Genomic DNA, 24,513 nt, shown 5'->3' with positions numbered 1-24,513 from the left:
AGAACAGGTCAAGGGAGAACAAAGTGCCATGAAGAAAAATCAAGCAGGGAAGGAAATGGACCTAGGAAATGTCAGGAGATGCTACAGAAGAACTTTCTGAGGAGGTACTATTTGTACAGAAACCTAAATGATACGGGGGAACAAGCCATCCAAGTACCTGGGGCAGATCCTACCAGGCAGTGAACAGTCATGGGTGTTAGCTGGAATATAGTTGTAATATTTGAAGAACAAGGAGCCCTGGTGGAGCAACAGTTAAGCGCTCAGCTACTAACCGAAAGGTTGGCAGTTCTAACCGACCCATCCACTCCATAGGAGAAAGACTCAATGACCAGCTCCCATAAAGATTACAACCTAGAAGACCCTATGAGGCAGTTCTCCTCTGTCACAGGAGATAACTATCAATCAAAATCAACTTGACAGCACCCAACAACATTTTGAGGAACAGTGAGCAGGCTGGTGTGCTTCAGTGCAGTGAGGAGGGGGAGAGTGGCAGGAAACAGGTTGGAGAGGCAGCTGGGGGCCAGATCTGATAGGAGTCTGGACGGCTTTTCTGAGTGATTTGAGATTCTTGGGAGAAGTGTTGAGCAGAAAGGTGACATGACCTGATTTATGTGTTTAAAAGTATCACTCAGCAGTGCTAGTGAGGTACCCCACCCTGCCCACAAAACCACCCATCCCTCTAACCTCTAATTTTCACCCAGAGATATGAAAGAGCTTCCTGGTATGATTTTGCCACCTCTTAACCCGTTACCGTAAGTGTACTGTATCAACCCAGCTCTGCAGAGGCCTAACTTCATTTGCTAAATGAACTGAAATCTCCAGTTTCTTATCTCAATAACCACATGAAGAAACAGTGCCAACAGTCAAAATAAGCAAAAGGTGCTTCCTATAAGGGCTGGAATAAAAGAATTTGATCAAATTTAAAAAATGTCCCTTTTAAAATAAAAACTAAATTTTTTAAATTACAGTAAAGAGAGATCTCACATGATGAATAATTTTTCTAGCCAGTCAGCTGTCTTCTTTTTTTATGTTGATAGTCATTTTATAATCTTCCCTCTTCCTCATCTACCTTCGCCCAGGCTTTAAATATTTTGATGCAGACACTCATCAAACAGTCGAAGACCAGGTTTTCATAACGACCACTGCGAAGGCTGGACTCTTTCTTTACCCCCATACAACATGGATGAGAGTATGACACACTGGAAAACTACCTTAACGCCATGTAGGATATGAGCGAGAAGAGAATGAATCAGTTCAGAAAGTCATTTTGTTAAAAATATTTATTTAAAAAAATACAATTGTCCATATCTAGTTGCACATATACCTATTAACGTATTTGTATAATTTTGGACTTTAGTAAATTTGCTACAGTGCTTTCTTAAAGCCAGCTTACATTATACAAAGCAAATTCCTGTCAGTTCTTACATAAAATAGTTCTTGAAATGTATCATCTTGCTAAAAAGATGCGTATCACCATGACAGAATTTAACAAAATTTCTGCATAAAACTTGAAGCGATAGAAAACACATCACCTGGCTGGTAATTCAGAGCAACCCTTCACTATCTGGAGATGCACTGAGTATCATTACACTTTTTTCTTGTAAAAGCAGCATACCATAAAGCCCTCAAAGTGCTAGCGCCATCTTTGCCTCACCTAACTAAACTCTTCATAAACTTTATATCAAGTTTCTCTGCCTCATACAAATAGGAGAATTCCAGACTCTAGCTACAATCACACTAACCGACCTAGGAACCACAGCCCTTGTTTCCCAGCAGGGAAATCAGAACTGCTCAGCTAGAAGATATGGCAGTTTCTTACGTGATATATGCTACTGTGTCACATAAGCAATGAGTGTAATGTACACAACAAAATAAAGGCCACTGGTAATAAAAACCCAACACCAAACCTGTTGCCGCCAAGTCGATTGCAACTCAGAGCGACCCTACAGGACAGAGTAGAACTGCCCCATAGGGTTTCCAAGGCTGTAATCTTTACGAAAGCAGACTGCCACATCTTTCTCCCACGGAGCTGCTGGTGGGTTTGAACTGCCGACCTTTCGATTAGGAGCCAAGGGCTTTAACCACTGTGCCACCAGGGCTCCTTCAATTGGTAATACTGCCCCAAAAAACAGAAAATATGAAATGTCTTACAAGGGACTGCGTCCCCTGCATACCAACAGACGATAAGCAACAATGCTTAAACAGAACAGCCGCTTCAACATTTAATGTGAATTTTAATAAATGTTAGTTAGCGATTACCAATTTAATTGCTTTTTTATGAAAAAGAATACAAAAAGGTGATTTTAATACTTTGAAGGTCTCCCTAATGTAAATCACACTGAAATTAAGACAAGTTACTAATAACACTTTAACAGTTATTCATTCCTTTGGGTAGGTGGGCACTTACATCATATACAAGCATCTATCTATATAAAAGCGGTGGATACCGAATACTATAAGCTAAAGATTTCAATAAAATAAACAATGAAGTAACCGTCTTCTCAACCTCACTGATCTAGGTTTCAGGAAGGTGCGTGTCCCTAACTGAGACACACATGAATGATGACGTCTGTCTCATGGGTTTCCCCTGCTGCAGACACACTGCAACAGTCCATGGAAGACGTGCTTTTTTTGGAATTACAGAGCTGGGTGAATGAAAATCAAGTTTATCGTTTAACATCATTTAATTTTTAAGTGATGTCCACACTGAGTAGTCCACAAACGGCCAGAGCCACTGTGGCCAAGGCACCTGGCCAGTGAAATTTCAGATCATCCAGCTACACTTATTTCCCATTAATCATACTCATTCCAAGTGGTCTCCTGGTATAAACATTTTTACAACATCCAGTATCGCTTGTGAAAAACTATTAGTTTCTTTTTCAAAATGCAAAATTATATATATATATATATATATATATATTTTTTTTTAACCCAACTTATTTATTCAGTGAATAAAGGGCACAATCCTCCCTAAAAACTAATTTTAGTAAAAACTTTTATTCACCTCAAACCAAATGCTTAAACCAAAGGTAACCAGTAGCAAAATGACTGGACTGAGTTTCATATTTAATCTTCCCTACCCACAAAGATAAATGAAACTGCTAGAAGGCAAAAGTGAAGAAACAGATCTGATTGTTGTCAGCAAAAGATCCATGGCCAAACTGAACAGACAGGCCTCGGGTAATCAAGAATTAATTGCATTCATTTCTCTTCCATTTTTACATATGTGTGTCTTAGCTAAATTCACTATTACTGGACAGGGAAGTTCATGAAATATGCTACTATACCACATGACCAATGAGTATAATGTAATATAAAGGCCACTGGTAATACTGCCCCAGAAACAAAAAATACAAAATGTCTTACAAGGGACTATGTACTCTACATAGCAACAGACAGTAAGCAACAATGCTTAAACAGAAAAGAAACTTAAAATGGGATAGTTTACAAAGTTGAATATAATCCATCAATTGCGAATCATTAAAACATTTCATAAATTTCTACAAAGCGCAACAGTAAAAGCTTGTAAATTATTTTAAAACATCTTGGCCAAAAGAGCATACCTTACAGAGAGCCCAGAAGAGCGGCTCATTACATAATCCATTCATCCCTTCTCCAAAGAGTCTCATGTATCAGAAAACATAAATGAGAAGTAGATCTTACTTCCCTGACTTTCAATATCCTTAAGGTGAAATTAAACGAATAAAATAATCATTAAGTGCTTCCAGTTATTAAAAACAAAACAGTGCTAACAATGGTGTTCAAAAAAGTGCCAAGTGACTGAACACCGGTATCTGGCATCCCCACCCCGAACTCCAGGCGTACTTCAATGATTCCATTGGCTAGAGCTCTGGTCCAGCCATGGGGCACCCCCAGTCCAGAAGATCCCAGGCCTGTCCTAGCAGGGCTCAAAATCCTCGGAAGGAACAAGAACCAGAATGGGCCCTTATGAGATGGAAAACGAGGCAAAGCTGAGAAGAGCAATTAGCCCAAGATACTCTACTTTGAGGTGCTTATTATGTACAGTTTTCAAAAGGATAAATGAGGCCACAATACCAGAATCCCTCCACTAGTGTACTGATTCACGGTCAGAGCTCTGTATTTTAGGAATTTTGCTTCTGAGGAATTTATATCCCAACCAGTTAAGGATTTTACACAGAAGCAAAAGTAAATGTAGAACTTTTAAGAGAGGACATCCTTATTGGCTCAGTAACACGAGCACATGAGAAGAGTTTCCGACAATTTTGTCTAGAATACATCACATGTAGCGCTGTACTTCTAAAAAGCTGGCAAGCGGTCAGTCTATAAGGCCTACAATTTAGGTACTAAAAAAATGTGAAATGTGCAAGGCATTAACCTTTAAGAAGTGGCAACTGCAAAGTGCAGCAGTTTAAGTTCTTATATGAAATAGCCTAGGAGCCTAGAGGATGAATAATACATGTTCCCTCTGAAAATACACATACACACTCAGTACACACACACACACATAGTCAAAGCATCAAAATGACTTGGAAACAAATGTTCTAGTCTCCTAATTAAAAATTTCAAAGTAAAATTTTATACTTCCTGATATGTATTATTCTCAAAAGATTCAAGTTCAAGAGACTTAGTATGTCTGATTGCATCTCTCGTAGATTTTCTTGTTAAAGGTTTCATTTAAAATCATGTTAACGCAAACTTGGATTTCCTGGTTTCTAGAGAAAGCCTACAGCCACCATTTCCTTCTGCCACAGACCACTCTGGGTTTCTGTCTTTCACAGTGGGTAAGTGTGAATGGCAGCATCCTAGAAATTGCTACTTTCTGGCAGGCTGTGACTTTACAAAAAAAAAAAAAAAAGGTTTTTTCCCAGAAGAGCAGCTTGAAGAAACTGGCAGCTTCAAACGGAACAGCTATTCCACATCGACAACCACCTTTCAGATCTGCTCACTTTACAGGTCAAAACAGGACTTTTTATACTAACAGGTTCCACCAAGTACAAGAAATGAAATCAGACCGCCTTCTGTCCTGCTTACTACATCACCACCCACAACAATTCTAGATTCTAAGATTATAACTTCAACTTCAGTAAGCAGAGTTCCGATGACATAAGAAAAGTAACAGGGCACCTTGTCTCAGGCAAGGCCAGCAGCATTAAAAGCAGTAACAAAACACTTATTTGTTGACCCAGAGCCAAGCAGATAATGAACAAAATACTTTCCATAGGACCTGTTCTCTACTCAGAGCACCTCCCTCAAGAGAGACAATGATGGTCGACCTCAACTTCACTTACATGACTGCAGACTGAGCCATCACTTCGTTCCACCCCATGTTCACAAAATATATTCTGTCCTCCCCTCAGACAACAGACTACATCACGGGCAGTCTCTCTTTCCTGCTGGTTTGGTGACTCACTCAGAGCCCCAGGCTTCTGCACAGAGACCTGCGCTCACAGCCACACTTATTTAGACAACTAACAACAGCACAATTCTAGATTTCTGCCATGTAAACAAGTAGTGTAAAACAATGGTAAATGAAGTCATAAACAGAACCGACTCGACCAGAAAAGCATTCCTTCAGATGCTGAAATGTCACTGCACCGAAAAAAAAAAATTTTTACTAATGCAGCAAGAAAATGGAAGTTATGTATTTTAACATAAAGCAACTTGAAATAATTCTGAATTTGTTGGCAAAATATAAGAGAGAAGGCTTAAAAATTTATCAACAGACCAGTAAAATATAGAATCATACTGAATACTAAGAGGAAAGAGACAACAGGCTGTTGTCAAAAATAACATGGGTGAAGTCCCTGGAAAAATCTGGTAGTGGGCTATTTATCTGGCAACTTATGAAAAAGAATGTGCAATTCCAGAAAGGTGATAACGAGCTCTCCTAAAAATTCCGAATTACTTCTAGAGATTTGACATGAAAATCTGTGAAAGAGTTCTCCACATATCACAACAAAGGCACACACTTTTTTTCCCCGAGGATTAGACTAAAGCAATATCCTGAGTCAGTGGTATTTAAAGTTGAATGTGTGTCAGGTATAGGAAGAAAGTATTAGAACTTGTATGCAATATTTACTCTCTATGTCATCCTTGATGTCTATTTTCACATTTTATAATGGACATATTACATTATAATGGACACACATTAGTACGTTTTATGCCATCGAGTCATTTCCAACTCATAATGGCCTCATGTGACAGAGCAGAACTGCCCCACAGGTTTTCCTAGGCGGTAACCTTTACAGGAGCAGGTCCCCAGGTCTTTCACTCGAGGAGCTGCTGGTGGGTTCGAACCACTGATCTTTCAGAAAGGTTAGCAGCAGGGTGCTTAATCACTGTGCCACAGGGGAGCGGCTAGTGGATTCAAACTGCTGCCCTTTTCGGTTAGCAGCCAAACTCTTAACCACCGCGCCACCAAGGCTCATCATTAGTATAGTGGTACATAACTCAGCATGTAGATGTATGGATTTTTAATAGGGCATTTGTGTTCAAAATCTTTCCACTCTTCAAAATATGTGTTCAAAAGACTTAGAGGTTGCTTTTCTGAAATATCAATGAGTTACTCTACCCGTGCTTAAATTCACTAGAAAGATACAAAGCTACTTTTTAGAATTTCAGAATCACAACACAAATTCTGAGATCAGGATGAAAAATGTTGACAGACTAGACACCCTACAGTGACAGGTGTAAACAGAGCTGATGTGATACAATCAACAGCCTGCAGGTGCAGTTCAAGAATTCCAAGCCTATGATTTATTTTCCCCTCCGAGCCTAACTGACAAGTATGGAGAAAACCAGAAATCACGCCAGGTATACAGACTCAACAGGCAGTGTTGTCTTTTTTTTTTTAACTCTAAAACAATATGTAAATCTTCAAGGAATTTTTCCAGTTTGGAAAAAAAAAAAAAATCCAGTGCCCTTTTACTATTAAGGGTCATGGGTTACTTTTCCCATCAAAATCTGGGGGAAAAAAAAAAACTAAACCTGTATTTTAACTCTAAGTTTAAGGTTGACTTGTGGGGGGCCTCTGGAGTCTTCAATTACATACCAGGAAAAAAAAAAAAGTCAATGAGAGTTTCTACTTTACCTGAACACAAAACATGCCACGAGGACTTTAACACTGCAAAAGCACCATGGCAAATCATTAAAAAAAGCATTACTAAAGTCAGACACGTGACTTTAATTCTGTATTTTAAATAATGAGATGTGAACAAAAAAAGTTATTTTAGAAATTATGTAAAAACCCACTCTTGGGTGGCAAATGCAGTGGCTTGCTGGCAGCAGCTCTGAGTCAAGCCTACATTATCTCTTCCCAACTGTATGGTGGTGGCCTGAAATCAGTCACAGTGGGAGTAATTTACATCACAGAAATGGGCAAAGGCTACAAATTAAGGGTTTTTCCCCCAGAGAGCCTGGCTGTTAAATATTTTCCAGCACACCACTGAGCGAATGGGGCCAGAGTAGAAGAAAAGCTAGAACAATCACTGACAGCAGATGTCCTCAAACCCCGTACAACCTGCTTACCCTCCTTTAGTGTAGGCCGCTGGTGCCCAACAGCATTCATTCTGGCAACTGATGGAAACCACCACAACTACCAAATGTAAGTCTCTCCAGGGAATACTGATGTTAAAATGGTGTGTCACCTTTTGATGTAAGAACTCTGTGTATGTCCAAATACGAAGCTGAAGACTTATCTAGGAAGGAGGCAGTCTACAAACAGAACATTCTGTCTCATACCTTTAGCTAAGGATGTAAACTTTCATTAATAAAAAGAAAACACACACACACACACAAGCTTCTCCCAAATTAGCTGATCTCAAAGAGAAGACAGATCATTAACTCCTAACGCCTCACACCTCTCAGAGGCTCTCCAGATAGGCGCATAGAAAGAGGACTCACAAAATTGGTTCCTAACAAGTTGCTTTTACTGCTTTTTAATGGTACCTGTGGTTCCCAAGCACCCCCATGCTGAGACAGTTCCTTACCATCTCTGAAAACAAATGGCTTTTCTCCTTTAATTCAAAAAGGCAAAATATGAGAAAATAAACTTCTGTGGATTAAAAAAAAAAAGGCAAAATACTTCTGTGCTTTGAAAATTTAAAACTTCTAGTTAACTCGAGTCATCAATATTTATTACTTAAGGTACAAAATGTTAATTAACCTAATAAACTATTTGAAAGTGCTGCTGAGAGGTCTAATTTCAAACAGGCATGCAAAGGAAATGGACGCTGCCGTCTAACACTACTATTGCACTTTTCAGAACCAGGACTCTCGGCTGATAGCCACACATGACCCAGAACAGACCTTCAACCTACAAATAGAAAGGTCACTCCTAGGGAGCTAGCACAGATGTCCTACACAAACTTCTCTACACTGTATATAAACATCTTAAAGGGAATATAATGCACCTGGAACATGCTGACTTGTCTCTGTCATTCTGAGTCCCCCAGTCCTTACTCCCTCCTCCCATTCAGTTCATGTGAGTCAATTACAGGGACTATTTCTAGAGTTAAAAGAAGATTTTAATGGGCAGGGTGGTGGTGCTGGCATATAATTTCATCCTGGGCTTTAGAGCCAAATATATCAACCAAAGGTCCTGCTGTGGGAATAATTTCAATTCAGTTTGGGGAAACCAACAAATCTGTCTGCACCTGGCTGTATGGTCATATCTTATAAACGTGGTGATTTAGGCCCGAGGCTGAAATTGTTTACCACTAAAACAAACAATCCAACCCTATGTGCGAGCATTCCCAAGTGAACTCCGCTCCTTCCTAATTAAAAATAAATTGGAAGAAATAAGCACATCTTTACCTCACTACTGATCTGGAGGCTTCCCTTTGCATTTCATCTTCCTAATTCCATTCTTAAAACTATCACAACCTCTAAGGACCTTAAATTTAAAAGGAAAAGAAGATAACTATACCACAGAATATGAGGTCAAAGGAACAGAAAATACAGTCCTTTACTTGAGCATCTTCTATCTGGGAAAACATCTCACGTTTCAAGTTATTTAACTGAATCTTCAAAGGCGCCTCAATTTTTCAAAGCCCAGGTTCATCTCGATGAAAAGACAGCATTTACCATACTGTATTTCAGGAATACGTGGTCACATCGCCCAGAGGGCAGACACTTCCATGCTAGATGTGGGGTCCCATATTCTCACTGGATGTTCCAAACACTGTCTAAAACCCCAGGTTTACAAATCTTCCTAGGTTGCGGTAGACTAGCTCTATGCTCTGTTGACAGGTTCAGGCAAGATCACATATATGGCTAAGAGATCCACCCTGAATGAATGTAAACAAGATGCATTTTGTGGAGCTGCTGACATATGTCACAGTTCACACACAAAAAAAATCTCCCCAATAGCACTGCTCCACTCTTACTCTGTGAGAATAGGAATGATTCTTTACAGCTCATTTTTCATGGTTCAACACAGCACACTTAAGTCCTAAAGATATGGCCAATTTCATTTAACTAGTATTTCTTAATATACTCTAAGCATGATTTTTTTTTTTTTTTTTCTGGCCAAAGGGTCCCAATGGCCAGAATGAGTAACTCTGTCCTTGACGGCTCTTGCAAGGCAAAATCCCACCAAAACTTTAATACAAAGCTCAAAATACTACGAAAAAGAAAAGAGAAGGAGGTGGAGTCTGGACTCCAATTAAGGCATTTTTATACAGAGTTCAACTTGAGTCCTAGTCAAAGGAATTCCAAAAAGGCAGTTTGATGGGGAATGGGAGAAATCACAACAGTCCTTTATCAGCTTTGTGGATTTATCAATTGCTCACTTCAGATGTAATCACGGTGAATGTCTCTCTGCTTCTCTGTTCCCCAGTTCTCTCATTCCATAGGGCACACATTATGTTTTCTGTAGGTCTGGGGAAAATGGGCCAGGAGTGGAAGGTCCATCCAGGCTAGACAGAGTGAATGGCCCATGACTGTTCAGTACAGAAGGAAACTGAGAAAGAAAATAAAACACATCATCATCTTATTACTCAACCCCAACTTTTACTTTCAGCCCAACTAAATATTCCCTGAGGCAGAAGACAACGGGGTTCTGCAAGGGTTCACAGTGCCTGGTCCTCCCAAAGTCAGCCATTGCTGATCAAGGAAGAATGTGACATCGTAACAAAAACTTTAATGAAAAAGTGGTTTTTAACATTAACACCTTCCCCACCGCCTTGATAAAATGGAACAAAGAACAAACTTACACCTTCCCTTATATGCTAAAGCATACAGGCTTCCTTCACACCTCATTCCCAAAGGAAGACTTCAGAAAGTTCAGTAGTGACAATATGCACTACAGAGTGTAATTCAATTATAAAGCAAATCACAGACCCGCTGAAGGGGTCCAGAAAGGTACAGAAAGAAACACCCATCTACTAAATCTCTGTACGGGCACAGGCAGTTACAGGGGGGTCGCCCTATAAAGGGGCGTCCCTGCATGTACTCTGAGGTTGAAGCTATATAAGGTCTCAGGTGACTCCACAACTCAACTGTCTGTCAGTGAAGGGCAAAGACACATCTAAAAATGGAATATGGGAAGTTCTCAATACACTTTCTCATCCATAATTTAGGGCTTCTTGCAAACAAATGGAGAAGTAGAAAGATTTTAATTTTCTTTTCTTCCCTTACCATTCCCAAAGAACAAATGAAAAGTTAGATGACAAACTGTAAGAAAGTAAGTCACCTGTGAATAACTGAATGAATTAACCACAAGAAAGTCTGCAAGTTATAAAGTCTACATACTCTGGGGCAAAATAATGGTTAAAAACTACAAGACCTTATCAGCCCTGGGGCAAGGACTAGAAGAAAGGAGGGAACAGGAAAGCTGGTAATAGGGAACCCAGTTTGATGAGAAACTAGTTTGTGTTCTGTATACCTTCACCTGAAGTACAATGAAAAAAAAAAAAAACTCCAAGAATTTTCCTAACGTCTTGGTAAAGCGATAATTTTTTTTTTTTTTAAGATGTTAAAATGTTCACAAATACCAGTTCTGAGGAGGAAATGGGAGTATTTGATATACTATTCTCAAGGCTTTCTGAATTTTTTTTTAAACCCTCAATTAAAAGGAGAAACCTATGTGCAGAGAGGCTCCCCTAAAATACACATATATATTTAACCATGACAGCAGTGGGGTTGGTTTTTGGTTTTTCTAAAAATAAAGGATTTCTAGTGTTTAAAATAACAGAAAAAATTTGTGTGGGCTCAAAATCTACTAGGATATTGAACAATTCTTGGTCTATCTCAAACGTGTAATATTAAACGAAAAAGAAGGAAACTTTGCTATGAATATTTATCCGTGCTGTTTGCTGGCTAGGAAATGAACACTTAGAAATTAAAAAATAAATCAAAGAACATTTATTAAATATATGCTGTAGAATGGTTAAACTGAACAGGGGACAGTGCCTTTTTGGCTATTTCTTCATTTAACATGCCCCAATTATAAGAAACAGGCCTTTTAGGTCATTTACCTGGAAAAGTGTGTTAGCACCTTGCAGTCTGGCTGGACTCAGGGGAGCAACAGGGCTGAGGGTACTCCAGAAGTGGATACTGGAGAGTAAGGGGCTCGGGGTCAGTAATATGGGCGTCTGCAATACACGAAGCAAAAAAATCCATCAAATGACCTGTTAGGGTTATGTCCCGTCCTTAATATAATACACACACACAGCCCTGAACCCAACAGTGTCCCGCTCTCCACTTCAAATATCACCAACTCTAAAAATTTATCATCAGGAAAAACTCAAAATATTTGTACAACCTAAGAAAGATCAAAATAATTTTTTTTTTTTTTTGCCCAGCTCCTATAGGGTATTTCCCAAATAAGAGAACCAATCTGAATTCGGGTACAGAGGACTAATGGGTAACTGATTCACACGCAGGTTTCTTTACAATGAGAAGGGCTGGGAGTAACCTACCTATTAAAATGTTGTATGAGATGAGCAAGTTAATAAATATCTAATTCTACTGCATAAACTTGTTACTTAACATCACACCAACCATTTTCCTTAAGGTTCTCAGGACCTATTGTTCTCTTAACTTCAGATTATTACTTTTTTTTTTTTTTTAAATAAGATATCTAGTTTTATAAGAGCAAAAAAAAAAAAAAACTTGTTTCCTTTAGGAAGAAGTGGAAAAACCAAAATATTTGTTTATTTATATAGCACAGTAAAATTTTTAACAGAATAAACCTTTTATTTGGGAAGCCTAGTTGAGAAATTGGGCTACTTTCACAGGATCAAACATAACCTAAGACAAAACTAAGTAGCAGAATGAGAGCTTGTGACTACAAAATCTGGATTTGTTTAAGAAAGTGAATAAATGCAAACAAAGGAGATGCTAAAAAGCAAGAGCGAGCTACCTGTGAAAAAAGTGCCGGTGTAAGAGACGCTGTGGGCAGGGATGGGCTTAAGATGCCTAGTGGGCTGGGATCACTGCCTGTGATCACAAGGGTGGGTGCCAGTTCTAATCCTTTGGGCTTCTTGGATCTTGATGAATTATTTGTTTTGTCCTTTTCTGGCAAAGTTGAATCCTGGTCTTTAGGCTCTAGTGACAAGTTCTCGGGAAGTTCCATCGATTGCGAAGCCACTGAATCAATGTCTGTGTCGACATCCGGGTGAGAGCTCAGTGGTGGTGAGGGCGTTCTAGGAGGCTCCCGCAAAGACGGGGACAGGGACGCAACAGGAGGGGTGGTGGTAAAAGCCGTAGTTATGTTGGATGCAGACACTGGGGCTTCCAGAGAAGGCAGTTTTTGGGAAACCAAAGTCTCCAAAGCTTGGATAGTTTCTTCTGAAGATGGCGAAACACTTGGGCCAGTTGAGATGCTAGCGGCAACAGGTTCAAGTGGTGGCTTTTTGGAAGGTGTTGTCACAAATTTGATGACAGATGATGTTGGCTCCTGGGGAGATTTCTTCTCTGCCAATTTCTCCGCTGGATTCTCAATTTTTATAGATTTGAAAAGCTTCATATTGGAGGAGTTCAAAGAGTTGAGAGTAAACGAGGAATATAAGCCAGAGTGTATGTAGTCATTGCGGCTGGAGGTCTTGGCACCAGGCTGTGGTGGTCTCTCCTTCCCTCCATTCTCCGCATCTTTGGAACTGCTGCTGACTTCACTGAAGCTTAACGTTTCACAGTCTCCCTCAATCCTGCCCACTGTCATTGGATCCATGTTCAAAATCTCCGGGTAAGAGACGAACTTGTACACAAACTTCTGACCATTCACTTTTTTGATGATATTCTGTAGGCAAACAAAATAAGCATTCTTATACTTTCTGATAAACTTATATGCCACAGCATATTAAAAAAGCTGACCTAAGGATGTCTGTCTTCTCTTTGAGACCTAGACACAGTTTACTTAAAAGCTTCAAAACCATCCAAATTTATCTCGCCATACCGAACACAGTCCCCACTATTATGGAGCATAAATTAAGGCAAGAGCGTTTAAATGTCTTATTACATAAAACCTAAAAGACTTTAATTGCTTAATACTCTCAACCAAGTATCTGTATTAAGTCAGAAATTGCTGAAATGCAATTCCAAACAATTCCAAAGACACAGGTATACACATCCTGAGTAAGCCAAGTGGAATTTAGGACATTACTTCTGCTAAGGCTCCTACTTCCTTCAGAAATTCTTACCTAGTATCTCCATAAAGAGAGCTGATAGGATCAACCACTTAAAGGTTAAAGAAATTAAGAGCTCAGCTTCTCATCCTAATTCTATTCTCCTGAGCCATTTGTTTTTATCTCAGGGCCCAAAATACATTCAAAATAATTAGAAATTAAGTACAAAGTACAATTTTAACTAAGAAATCAACTTAATGTGTTATTCTTTAAGGTATTAACTTGTGTTCCCCAGGTTACACTAAAAACTAAAAATAAAGTAAACCTACAAGAACAAGTATTTATACGGTAATTCTTAAATTACGACATACACATGAATAATTTATTTATCCTCAAGAATCGCAAGTTTCCTTTATCTTATTCCAAACCTGTACTCACTTCGTCTTTTAAAGACAACTGCAATTAGGAATAAAAATGTGTGACGGGAGTTTGTAGAAACACAGCAGGGCCATTCCTTTTATCCTACTTCCAAACTGCCGAGGGTATAAAATAAATTGGATTAAAATAAACCAGATATTAGTATCTATACCCTCAAGGAGAGAAAGAACAATTCTTATTTTAAGGGTCTCTAAAAATTTTTTTTTTATACAGTATCAGAAAACCCTGGTGGCATAGTGGTTAAGTGCTACGGCTGGTAACCAAAGGATCAGCAGTTCGAATCCCCCAGGCGCTCCTTGGAAACTCTATGGGGCAGTTCTACTCTGTCCTATAGGGTCGCTATGAGTCGGAATTGACTCGACAGCACTGGGTTTGGTTTGGTTGGTTTATACAGTATCAGGATTCCTGGTGGCGCAGTGGTTAAGAGTTTGGCTGCTAACCGAAAGGTCGGCAGTTCAAATGCACCAGCCACTCCTTGTAAACCCTACGGGGCAGTTCTAGTCTGTCCTATACGGTCGCTATGAGTCACTATCGAATTGACAACACTGGGTTAGGTTTTGGTTTTATACAGTGTTAAGATTGGGCTGTGTATTACCTTTACGTAATAGTATCTGAGGGCTCGGCTAAGTTTGTCGTAATTCATGTTTGGCTTGTTTTTACGCATTCCCCAGAGACGAGCCACCTCTTCTGCCTGCAGAAGCTTGAACTCCCCATCCCGAGAGGTCCAGCAGATCATGTGCTTGTTCTGAGGCTCCTGCAGGAGCTGAAGAAGGAACTGCCACAGGGTGACAGCGCTGTCCATAGCAAGGGGCTACAGGGGGGACACAGACAAGACAGACGGAAGATTAACAGCCAACACTCTACAACACCACCTTAGGCGCTGTTTTAAGGGCTCTAGATGAATCAATTCATCTCCATAATAATCCTGCAAGATCAATACTATTGCCTCCCCATTTTACATATGAAAAAATGATTCATAAAAGGGTTAAGAAACTTGTCTAAGGCACACAAACAAACGCTGGAGCTGAAATTTAAACCCAGGCAATCTGGGTCCAGAGTGCAAACTCATAACTGCCATGCCATTCCGTTTAAGAAAAATCTTTCTCTTACGCAACAAGTGACTTTTAGGAAAGATAATGCTAGCTCTATGAATTACAGGAGCGGACTGAAGATTACCAATCACTTGAATATCGCTGTTACTTAACCTCCATTGTCATATTCTCTGAGGAGATCACCGTTTCAGCATCTAACTAAATCAACCCAGTTAGTTCACGTACGCGTGTTGCTTCAGGGCCAAGGTGTAAGGAATAATCTACTCTTACATCACTGATGTTGCCCCTTTGAACAGTTCCATTACCGTAAATGTAATTTCCATGCAAATTGTCAGCACCCAGAATTCAGCAAAATGACCCCTGATTTAATTCACAAGTTCTGTCACCATTCCGTCCAGACAGTCTATCCACACAGATCCTCCTTTTATTTGATTACCAAACCCAGTGCCATCGAGTCGATTCTGACTCATAGCGACCCTACAGGACAGGAAAGAACTGCCCCATAGAGTTTCCAAGGAGCACCTGGTGGATTCGAACTGCAGACCCTTTGGTTAGCAGTGGTAGTATTTAACCACTACACCACCAGGGTTTCATTTTATTTTATTATCAAGACACAAAATGAAGAAAAATCCTTCAATATCTCAAGCTTTACCATCTCCCTGTTTATCCACGCTTGGTATTTTTGGTGCTATTGATATTTTGGGCCAAATAATTCTTCGTTGTGGGGGATGGTCCTGTGCGCTGTACACAGTTTAAAAGCATCCTGGGTCACTACCCACTGGATACCAATAGCGCCCTCTGCCCAGCTGGGACAACCAAAAATGTCTCAGGCCTTGCCAACTGTCTATGGGGGAATAAAATCACCCAGTTGAGAACTACTGGTTTAGTCGATGGATCAGTGAGGAAATGCTCACAATGTATTATTCTCCTTGTAAAACTTCAAAACACTTTGTCTATTAGGAAGAATTCTTTAGGACAAACACTCTGGCCAAATACATACAAGGTCTTCCCAAGAAGCTTATAACTGAAAACCTTCACAAAACAAGACCTTCCTGTGTTTATCTAGGAACGAGAACTCAATGGACCAAAAGAGGGCCTGAAAACAAATTAAATCAATTCCATTAAAACCTAACACTACAAAAACAGACAAACTGGAATATGCCAAAATTTAAAACTTTTGTGATGTGAACAATACTGTCAAGTGAAAAGACAGTTCACAGGATGGGAGAAAGCATTTTCAAAATCATGTATCTCATAAGGGACTTGCATCCACAATATATAAAGAACTCTTAAAACTCAATTAAAAAAAAATTTAAAACTGGGCATGGGATTTGAAAAGACATTTCTCCCAAGAAGATATACAAATGTCCAGTAAGCACATGAAAAGATGCTCAACATGATTAGGGAAATGAAAATCAAAACCACGCGAGATACCTCTTCACACACCCACTAGGATAGCTGTAATGAAAAAGACAGATAATAACAGTATCGGCAAGGATATAAACGAAACTGGAACCCTCATACAAGGCTAGTGGAAGTGTAAAATGGTACAGCCACTTTGGAAAACAGCTCCGCAGTTCCTCGAAATGCTAAACAGAGTAACCACATGACCCAGCAATGCCACTCCTACGTATACACCCAAAAGAATTTAAAGACATATGTCCACACAAAAACTTGCACACAAATGCTCATAGCACCATTATTCGTAATAGTCAAAAAGTGGAAACAACCCAAACGTCTATTAACCAATGGAAGGATAAACAACATGTGGCACAACCACACAGTGGCATGTTTGGCCATAAAAAAGCGTGAGTTACTGATGCATGCTACAACATGATGAACCCTGAAAACATTATGCTAAATGGAAGAAGCCAGTCACAAAAGACCACATGCTGTAAGATTTCATTTATAAGAAATGTCCAGAATAGGCAAATCTGTAGAAACAGAAAGTAGATTAGTGGTTGCTCAGGGCTGGCGGGGGAGCAATGGGGAGTGACTGCTAGTGGGTACAGGGTTTCTTTTTGGGGTGATGGAAATATTCTCAAGGTGGATGGTGGTGATGGCTGCACAACTTTTGTGCCTATACTAAAAACCACCGAACTGTACACTTAAATAGGCAAATTTTATGGTATGTCAATTATATTCTCATAATTAAAAAAAAAAAACCCTAAGGGGAAGGAAACAAACCAACAACCCTAACACTAGAAACATTCTAAAAGTTAGGCCTGAGAAGCCTAATTCTAATAACAACAACTAAGAGGATGGGATCCTTAAAAATCAAACATGTCTGTTTCCAAAAAGGGCAAAGATAAAGAGCTGAAGATAAATATCTCAGTTTCTGTAAGTTTTCTGAAACAATGAAAATGTCCTCCAATAATCCTCATGGTATCACTGTGAAGCTGGTTGTACAGAGATACTGTTACCTAAAAGTGAAATGGGAAAATAATAAATAGAAAGGGAGAAACATCTTCCAGAACCACAGAGTTAACAGAGGCTGAGGCTCTGAAGCCAAGTTCCTCTAATCACAGTCATATATTATATTCATGAGGGAAACCACCTCCTGGATGGATAAAAGCACACACATAAAGAAACATTACATGCTGGGGAAGCCAGCACAACCTGTTCAAGGCAAGGTCATGGAAGCTCCATAGATACATACATCCAAACTCCCTGGAGGGACCAATGGCTGCACTGAGGGCTGTGGGAACTATGGTCTCAGGGAACATCTAGCTCAATTGGCATAACATAGTTTATAAAGAAAATGTTCTACATTCTACTTTGATGAGTAGCATCTGGAGTCTTGAAAGCCTGCAAGCAGCCATCGATACTCCACTGGTCCTGCCCCTTTGGGAACAAGGGAGAACGAAGAAAACTAAAGACACGAGGGAAAGATTAGTCCAAAGGACTAACGGACCACAACTACCACGGCCTCCACCAGACTGAGTCCAGTATAGGTAGATGGTGCCCAGCTGCCATCACTGACTGCTCTGACGGGGATCACAATAGAGGGTCCTGGACAGAGCTGGAGAAAAATGGAGAACAAAATTCTAACTCACAAAAAAAAGACCAGACTTACTGGCCTGACAGAGCCTGGAGAAACCCCGAGAGTATGGCCCCCGGACACCCTCTTAGCTCAGTAATGAAGTCACTCCCAAGGTTTACCCTCCAGCCAAAGATTACACAGACCCACAGAACACTATGAGACTAATGGGGCCCACCAGCCCAGGGGCAAGGACTAGAAGGCAGGAGGGAACAGGAAAGCTGGTAACAGGGAACCCAAGGTCAAGAAGGGAGAGTGTTGACATGTTGTAGGGTTGTTAACCAATGTCATAGAACAATATGTGTGTACTAATTATTTAATGAGAAACTAGTTTGTTCTGTAAACCTTTATCTAAAAAAAAAAAAAAAAAGCATTACATATTGGATAAGTGATGTTGTTTGTGTCAGTGGATTCCTTCTCAGACCCACCCTACGGGGCACAGTAGAACTGCCCCCATAGGCTTCCTAGGCTGTAATCTTTTAAGGGAGCAGACTGCCAGGTCCTTTCTCCTGAGGAGCAGCTCGTGGGTCTGAACCACTGATTTTCGGTTAGCCGCGGAGTGTTTAACCAAAGCTCCACCAGGGCAGGATACTAATGTACAAATCTTAATGTTTAGGGGGACACTGGTAGTCCAGTGGCAGAATTCTCACCGCTCGTGCAGGAGGCCCAGGTGGGATTCCTGGCCAGTGCATCTCACGTGCGACCACGACCTGTTTGTCAGAGGGGGCTTCCTTGTTACTATGATGCTCCACTTCAGTGCAGCTTCCAGACTAAAATGGACTAGGAAGAAATGCCTCATATTTACTTTCAAAATATCAAATGGGCCAATAAAAACCCTGTGAGTCACAACAGTCAGATCCACAACCAATCACAGGGATGGTACGGGATTGGGCATTCCATTGTGCATCGGGTTGCCATGAGTCCAGGGCCGACATGGTGGCAGCTAACACCTCCTCAATGCTAAATAACCATGCCCACTAGAAATCATAGTTTCTCACGGCCTCACTTAAACCGGGTTAAAATAGTGGTTTTATTTTCTATCCATCAATTATTGAGAGAGTGGAAGGAGTGTTCCCTGTCACTTCTCTGAGTTTACCAGACATTTGATGATGCCTATTTATGCCAAGTTACTTTTATACTACATAGGTTTCTCATTTAAACAAAGATTGGCTAGCCTGAGCCTGTTAAAATGAGGCACTGGCAGGTCGGTGGTAGAATGCTCGCTTTCCATGCGGGAGACCCGGGTTCAATTCCTGGCTCAAGCACCTCATGCAGCCACCACTTGTCTGTCAGCGGAGGCTTGCTTTGATGCTGAACAGGTTTCAGTAGAACTTTCAGACTAAGACAGACCTGGCAATCTACTTCCCTCCCCCCAGTGAAAACCCTGTGGATCACAACGGTCTAATCTATGACCAATGATGAGAATGGCACAGTGTTTAGTTCTGTTGTGCACAGGGTAGCCATGAGTCAGGGGCCAACCTGACAACAGCTAACCAGCCTGTTAAAACTGTCGTTGTTAGTTGCCACTGAATCAATTTCGACTCAACTACTTCCTAGTGAATAACAGCTTAACCAAAGAACTCCGTCTCTTTATTTCTAGACATTACTTCCATATTAAGAACGCTTATATAACGGTAGGAGCCCTGGTGGAGCAGTAGTTAAGAGCTATGGCTGCCAACAAAAAGGTCAGCATTTCGAATCCACCAGCCGCTCCTTGGTAACCACACAGAGCAGTTCTACTCTGTGCTATAGGGTCCGCTCTGAGTCGGAATAGGCTCGACAGCAAAAGGTTTGGCCTTTTTGATATGGCGTAGAGGTGTGATTATGTGTGTGAGAGAGATGAGGAGAGAAGAAAGGAGAGAAAGGCAGAAAACTGGAATCTCTGGGCTACTACAGATTTAGCATTTTTGATTCCATTTGTTGTTAGAAAAATTCCAAAAACCAAATCCGGGAGTCTTGATACCTACAGATACTGCTTGAGCCCCACAGGCTTACAATGGCTAAACTATGAGCCCAGACAGACAGAAGCACATTAACACTCTTCACAAGGTGCACATAGTGCCATCCTGAGCCACGGGTTGGCTCCCAAAAGTATGTGGGTGTTCCATAGGTGGTACAGGTTTAACTTCCACCTTGCCTTCATTAGTGGGGTAGCAAGCAGTGAGATGAGCCCTGGTGGCACCGTGGTTAGGCACTCGGCTCCTAACAAAAACACTGGCAGATCAAGCCCATCGGCCACTCCCTGGAGGAAAGATGCGGCAGTCTGCTTCCGTGAAGATTTCAGCCTTGGAAACCCCATGGGGCGCTTCTACTCTGCCCTATAGGGTCGCTATGAGTAGGAATCAACTCAATGGCAACGGGTTTGATTTTCTGGGCCTGGGACAGAAGGTTGTTGAGAATGAAAGAAAAAGGACATTGCGGCTAGGGAGTGAAGTTGTGGAACGAGTTTTTTTCTGAGAAAGACTGAATAACACAAAAATGGACATCTTCAGTGAGTACTTTAAAGGATATTTCATTCATTCAACGCTGCTATCAGGTTACTCTTTCACTGAGAAGTTGGTGAACTTCTAGATATGTAGTTAAGTTCAATCTCATTTTAGTTCCCAAAAGTGTGGTATTAAGTATGAACTTTAATGATTTTCTCAACCATAAGAGAGAACTACAGGAATTTTTTTCCAGAAGACAGTTATTAAAAATTACAAAGATGAAATGATGGGTTAAAAAATAAATTTTATTTTATTCTTGCTACCTATCAGTCAAATGGGAGAAGGATGGTTTATTTGCCTTCTCATGAAAGTCTACAATTAGCTTTTTTTTTCCTTCTGTATTCATAAGAGATTTTCGTGTGTACTTTTTTTCTGGTATTTTTTTATTATTGTACTTTAGATGAAGGTTTTCAGAACAAATTAGCTTCCCATTAAACAGTTAGTACACATACTGTTTTATGACACTGGTTAACAACCCCATGACATGTCAACACTCTCAACACTCTCCCTTCTCGACCTTGGGTTCCCTGTTACCAGCTTTCCTGTCCCCTCCTGCCTTCTAGTCCTTGCCCCTGGGCTGGTGTGCCCCTTGAGTGTCATTCTGTTTATGGCTACAATTACAGTTTTAAGAGCTTTTCAGTATAATACTTAAGGAAACACTTACCTAACCCAAATGTAGTAGGTTGATCTTTGAGGGGTTAAATGCTGAAAACATCGTAATTGACCACAACTTTAACAATTCCAAGATAGCAGTAGATTAATCCCTATGCTAAACTGAAAGGAGCATGCTGAAGTAACTTCTTAGGGGAAGGAAGTCTCTATTAAATGAAACCTTTTCCACCCTAAACATGTTTATAATACACATACTCCAGTTGCTGTGGTGACCTGTAACACAACTGTTTTCCAGAAACACTAGCTAAGACTCAAAAAATAAAGGTCTCCAAATTCCTCAGAGTGCTGCTTAAATAAAATTATAAAACATGTAAGGGCTGACTCAATAGTGGGAGAGCAAGTGGGAGAAGGGAGTAAGATGTATGTAAACCTACATGTGACAGACTGATTGGAATGGTAAATGTTCACTTGAAGCTTAATAAAAATTAAAAAAAAAAAAATTATAAAACATATCAAGCTTAGTACTATAAAAATTCATCTTCTTGTCAAAAAGTAACCAGATGTATTCAACTGCATAGGCTCTTAAACTAAACACCAAAAACCAAACCCACTGCCGTCGAGTCGATTCCGACTCATAGCGGCCCTATATATTAAGTGAATATTAAAAGTATACTGTTGCATTACAAAAAAAACTTTGAAGACAGTATTTCCCTAAGAACGCAATGGATCCCACTTATGCAGTTTAAATGTTTAAATAAATCAAAGAGAGAGTTCCTCAGGGGGAAAATTTGAATCATGATACACTTTAATGAAAACACCACCGACAGCCCTAAACACTGAAGCATCAAGTTTTCCACGCAGCACTGGGGGAGGGGTGTGGGGAGGGGTCTAACCCAACAACCAAAAGGGTAAATGGGGGAACCATTTTGATGAAGAATAAAACCCTAGTTTCTATTTAAACGCCTTAAACTTCAAATAGCAATAGCTCGGAAGAAAGCCAACTATCTTTCGCCTACTTCAGTCAACAATACCCCTTATTTCCTGCCAGAGCCACTTCATATTCTGCCCCCAAAAGAGGTTTCCAATCGATCTCCCCAGGAGTGGAGCTGCCACCGGCCTCGCCCAGCTGTGCTTGGGGCGGAAAGTGAGGGGGGAGCGGGGGTCACTTAAGAGTGGCAGCCACAGAACGAAGCCCGACACCGGATGAACAGAGCTGGGGGAGAGGAGGAAACACTGGTGACCGCGTGCCCCAGGGGAGATCAAAGTCCGGGGAAGAGCCGCCACCTCTCGGGGCCTCTGAAAGCACTGAATTACTGTACTTTCATTTTCCAACTTCCTGTCGCTACATAAAGTCAGAGTCGCCCCCTCCTCCCCACCCGTGCCAACAAGCACCGCCGCCGTTTGTCCCAGGGGCCGCCCGAGACCCCAGCAGGGGCGCGAGGGCGGCGCGCGGGCCGCCCGCGTCCACCTGCGCGCGGGACGCGGGACGCCGGACGCAGGGCCGGGCGGGGGCGGGCCCCGCGGGGCGCGCACCCACGCCGCCCGCCCCCGCCCCCACTTCCTGTCGTACCGCGCGCCCCTCGGCCCCGGGCCCGGCCGTGGGGGCTGCGGCAGCGGGGCCCGACGGGCGCGCACGGCTCGCCGCTCACCGAGGCCGCGGGGCTCCTTCCCGGTCTCCGCCTCGAACACGCTGCTCCTCTTCACCCGCCGCCTCCTCACGCCGAGAACCCAAGGACAGCGCGGCAGCCGCTGCGACCACCGCGGCAGAGCAGAAGGCGGCGGCGGCCGAGCCGAGCCCGCCGGGTGCCCGCAGCCGCCCGCATCTCTCGCCGCCGGAGCAGCGGCCGCCGCAGCCCCTCGCGCCCCGCCCCGGCTCGCGGCGGCGGCGGCGGCGGCGCGAGTCGTCGGGCGGCTACCCGCCGGGCGCGCGCTCCGGGCGTCCCTCGCCGAGGCCCGGCCTGCCTCTTGCTCCGCTGCCGCCGCCACTCTCAAACCCCCCCAGCGGGCCCCTCCCTGAGTCCGTAGCCGCCGCGCGTCACTTCCGGGGGCGGGAAGGGAGGAGCCGAGGGCCCCAGGGGTGCTGCGAGCCGCGGCCGCCCCAGAACCCGGCTTGGGGGTCGTGGGCGTTCGGGCGCGGATGTAGTGAGGGCGCCCCCTGGAGCTCCCCACTTGCCACTCTGCCGGCCTCGGTCCGGCTACTTTCCGTTCCTGAGGCGCGCGACGCGGCCGGCGTGAGCAGAGCCGCCACCTGTGTCGGGACCTCGGCCTCCCGTCTCCGCTGGCTTCCGGGGCCTCTGCCAGCTCTCTCCTCCGTCCGCGGGGTGAGGTGGCGCCCGCCCAGCAGCCGTTCCGGGGGCCTGAGTGCGAGGGCTCGTCCCTCTGCCGCTCGCCCTGCCTTCCTCCTCGCTGGCTGGCCGGAGGAGTGGGTGCCGCCACCACCTTCTCGTGGAGGTGTCCGTTCGCGGTGCTTACGAACGGTCGATAAACAGCAGATCGGCAGTGTGGCTCCCTGGCCCGGGGACTGGCACGTCGGAACGCTGGAGTCGTGGGAGAAGCTCGCTCTGGCCTTGGAGCCAGAAACCTGGAATCCAGTCGTGGCCCTGCCCCTCACTAAGCACAGCCTTGTCTCTCCAAGACAGTTTGGTCGTCTCTAAGATGGAGTGAGAGCACCCGATCTCTGAGTGCCCTGATCACAGGACATTAGGGCATAAATCACCTAGCTCAGCTTCTAGCCCCTAGGTTCTCGTTAAATGTAATTGTTAAGGAGCCAGGTCACAGCTGGTACAAGAGGCCACTTGAACAATTGAGGAGCAGAAGGGACTCGGTAATTAATAAACTGAACTGCTGAACCAGACTCCAAGAAATAGGCTGCATATTCTATTTAACGTGGAATGAAAGAGTCCTGTTGTTCTGGCCGTTTACTAGCTGTGAGACCTGCAGTGAGTTGCTAACCTCTCTGAGCTTCAGTTCGCTCAGGTAAAATGAAGGTGATAGTGCGCAGCGTCGTCTGAGAGGATTCAATGAGATAATGGGATGTAATATGCTTAGTGCAGTACCTCCAACATGGTAGACACCCAGTGAATGGTCATGTCATTTATTTTTGCGTTCCCCCTCATCCCTGCGATTAAATTCGTGGTGACATTAATCGAATTCTCTGAGTGAAATGTGATTCTATCGTCTCTTTGTAAGCTTTTGGAAGAAAATCATCACTTCCTTTATTTCCAACCTTATAGGATCGGTCTGAGTTGGAATAGACAGCAGTGGTAGCCTCCATAATAACAAGAGTGATTATAATACATAGAAGTAACTTCCTGTGAAAGCAACAATATTATGTTAGC

At 42.4% G+C, this 24,513-nt stretch overlaps 1 protein-coding gene across 1 annotated transcript; it reads right to left on the bottom strand.

Moving 5' to 3' along the window:
* Positions 1-2,637: 2,637 nt before the first annotated feature.
* Positions 2,638-22,939, bottom strand: ELK4 (ETS transcription factor ELK4). Its single transcript, XM_064273301.1, has 5 exons — positions 22,825-22,939; positions 14,581-14,796; positions 12,347-13,222; positions 11,460-11,576; positions 2,638-9,943 (listed from the first exon to the last, which is right to left on the bottom strand). Exons 2-5 carry the CDS (start codon positions 14,785-14,787, stop codon positions 9,845-9,847), a joined length of 1,299 nt encoding a protein of 432 aa, XP_064129371.1. The 5' UTR covers positions 14,788-14,796; positions 22,825-22,939; the 3' UTR covers positions 2,638-9,844.
* Between the last annotated feature and the right edge of the window lie 1,574 nt (positions 22,940-24,513).

Source organism: Loxodonta africana, chromosome 20 (assembly GCF_030014295.1).
Source record: "Loxodonta africana isolate mLoxAfr1 chromosome 20, mLoxAfr1.hap2, whole genome shotgun sequence".
Lineage (NCBI taxonomy): Eukaryota > Metazoa > Chordata > Mammalia > Proboscidea > Elephantidae > Loxodonta > Loxodonta africana.
The sequence above is the reverse complement of the archived record's forward strand: the minus strand, read 5'-3'. Positions and strand labels throughout refer to the sequence as shown.

Coding starts and splice junctions, on each gene's coding strand:
- ELK4 (XM_064273301.1), bottom strand. CDS start 14,787: ATGGACAGCGCTGTCACCCTGTGGCAGTTCCTTCTTCAGCTCCTGCAG. Junction 13,223..14,580: donor TCAGATACTATTACGTAAAG/GTAATACACAGC, acceptor GTTTGCCTACAG/AATATCATCAAAAAAGTGAA. Junction 11,577..12,346: donor CACCGGCACTTTTTTCACAG/GTAGCTCGCTCT, acceptor CGTGTATTGCAG/ACGCCCATATTACTGACCCC.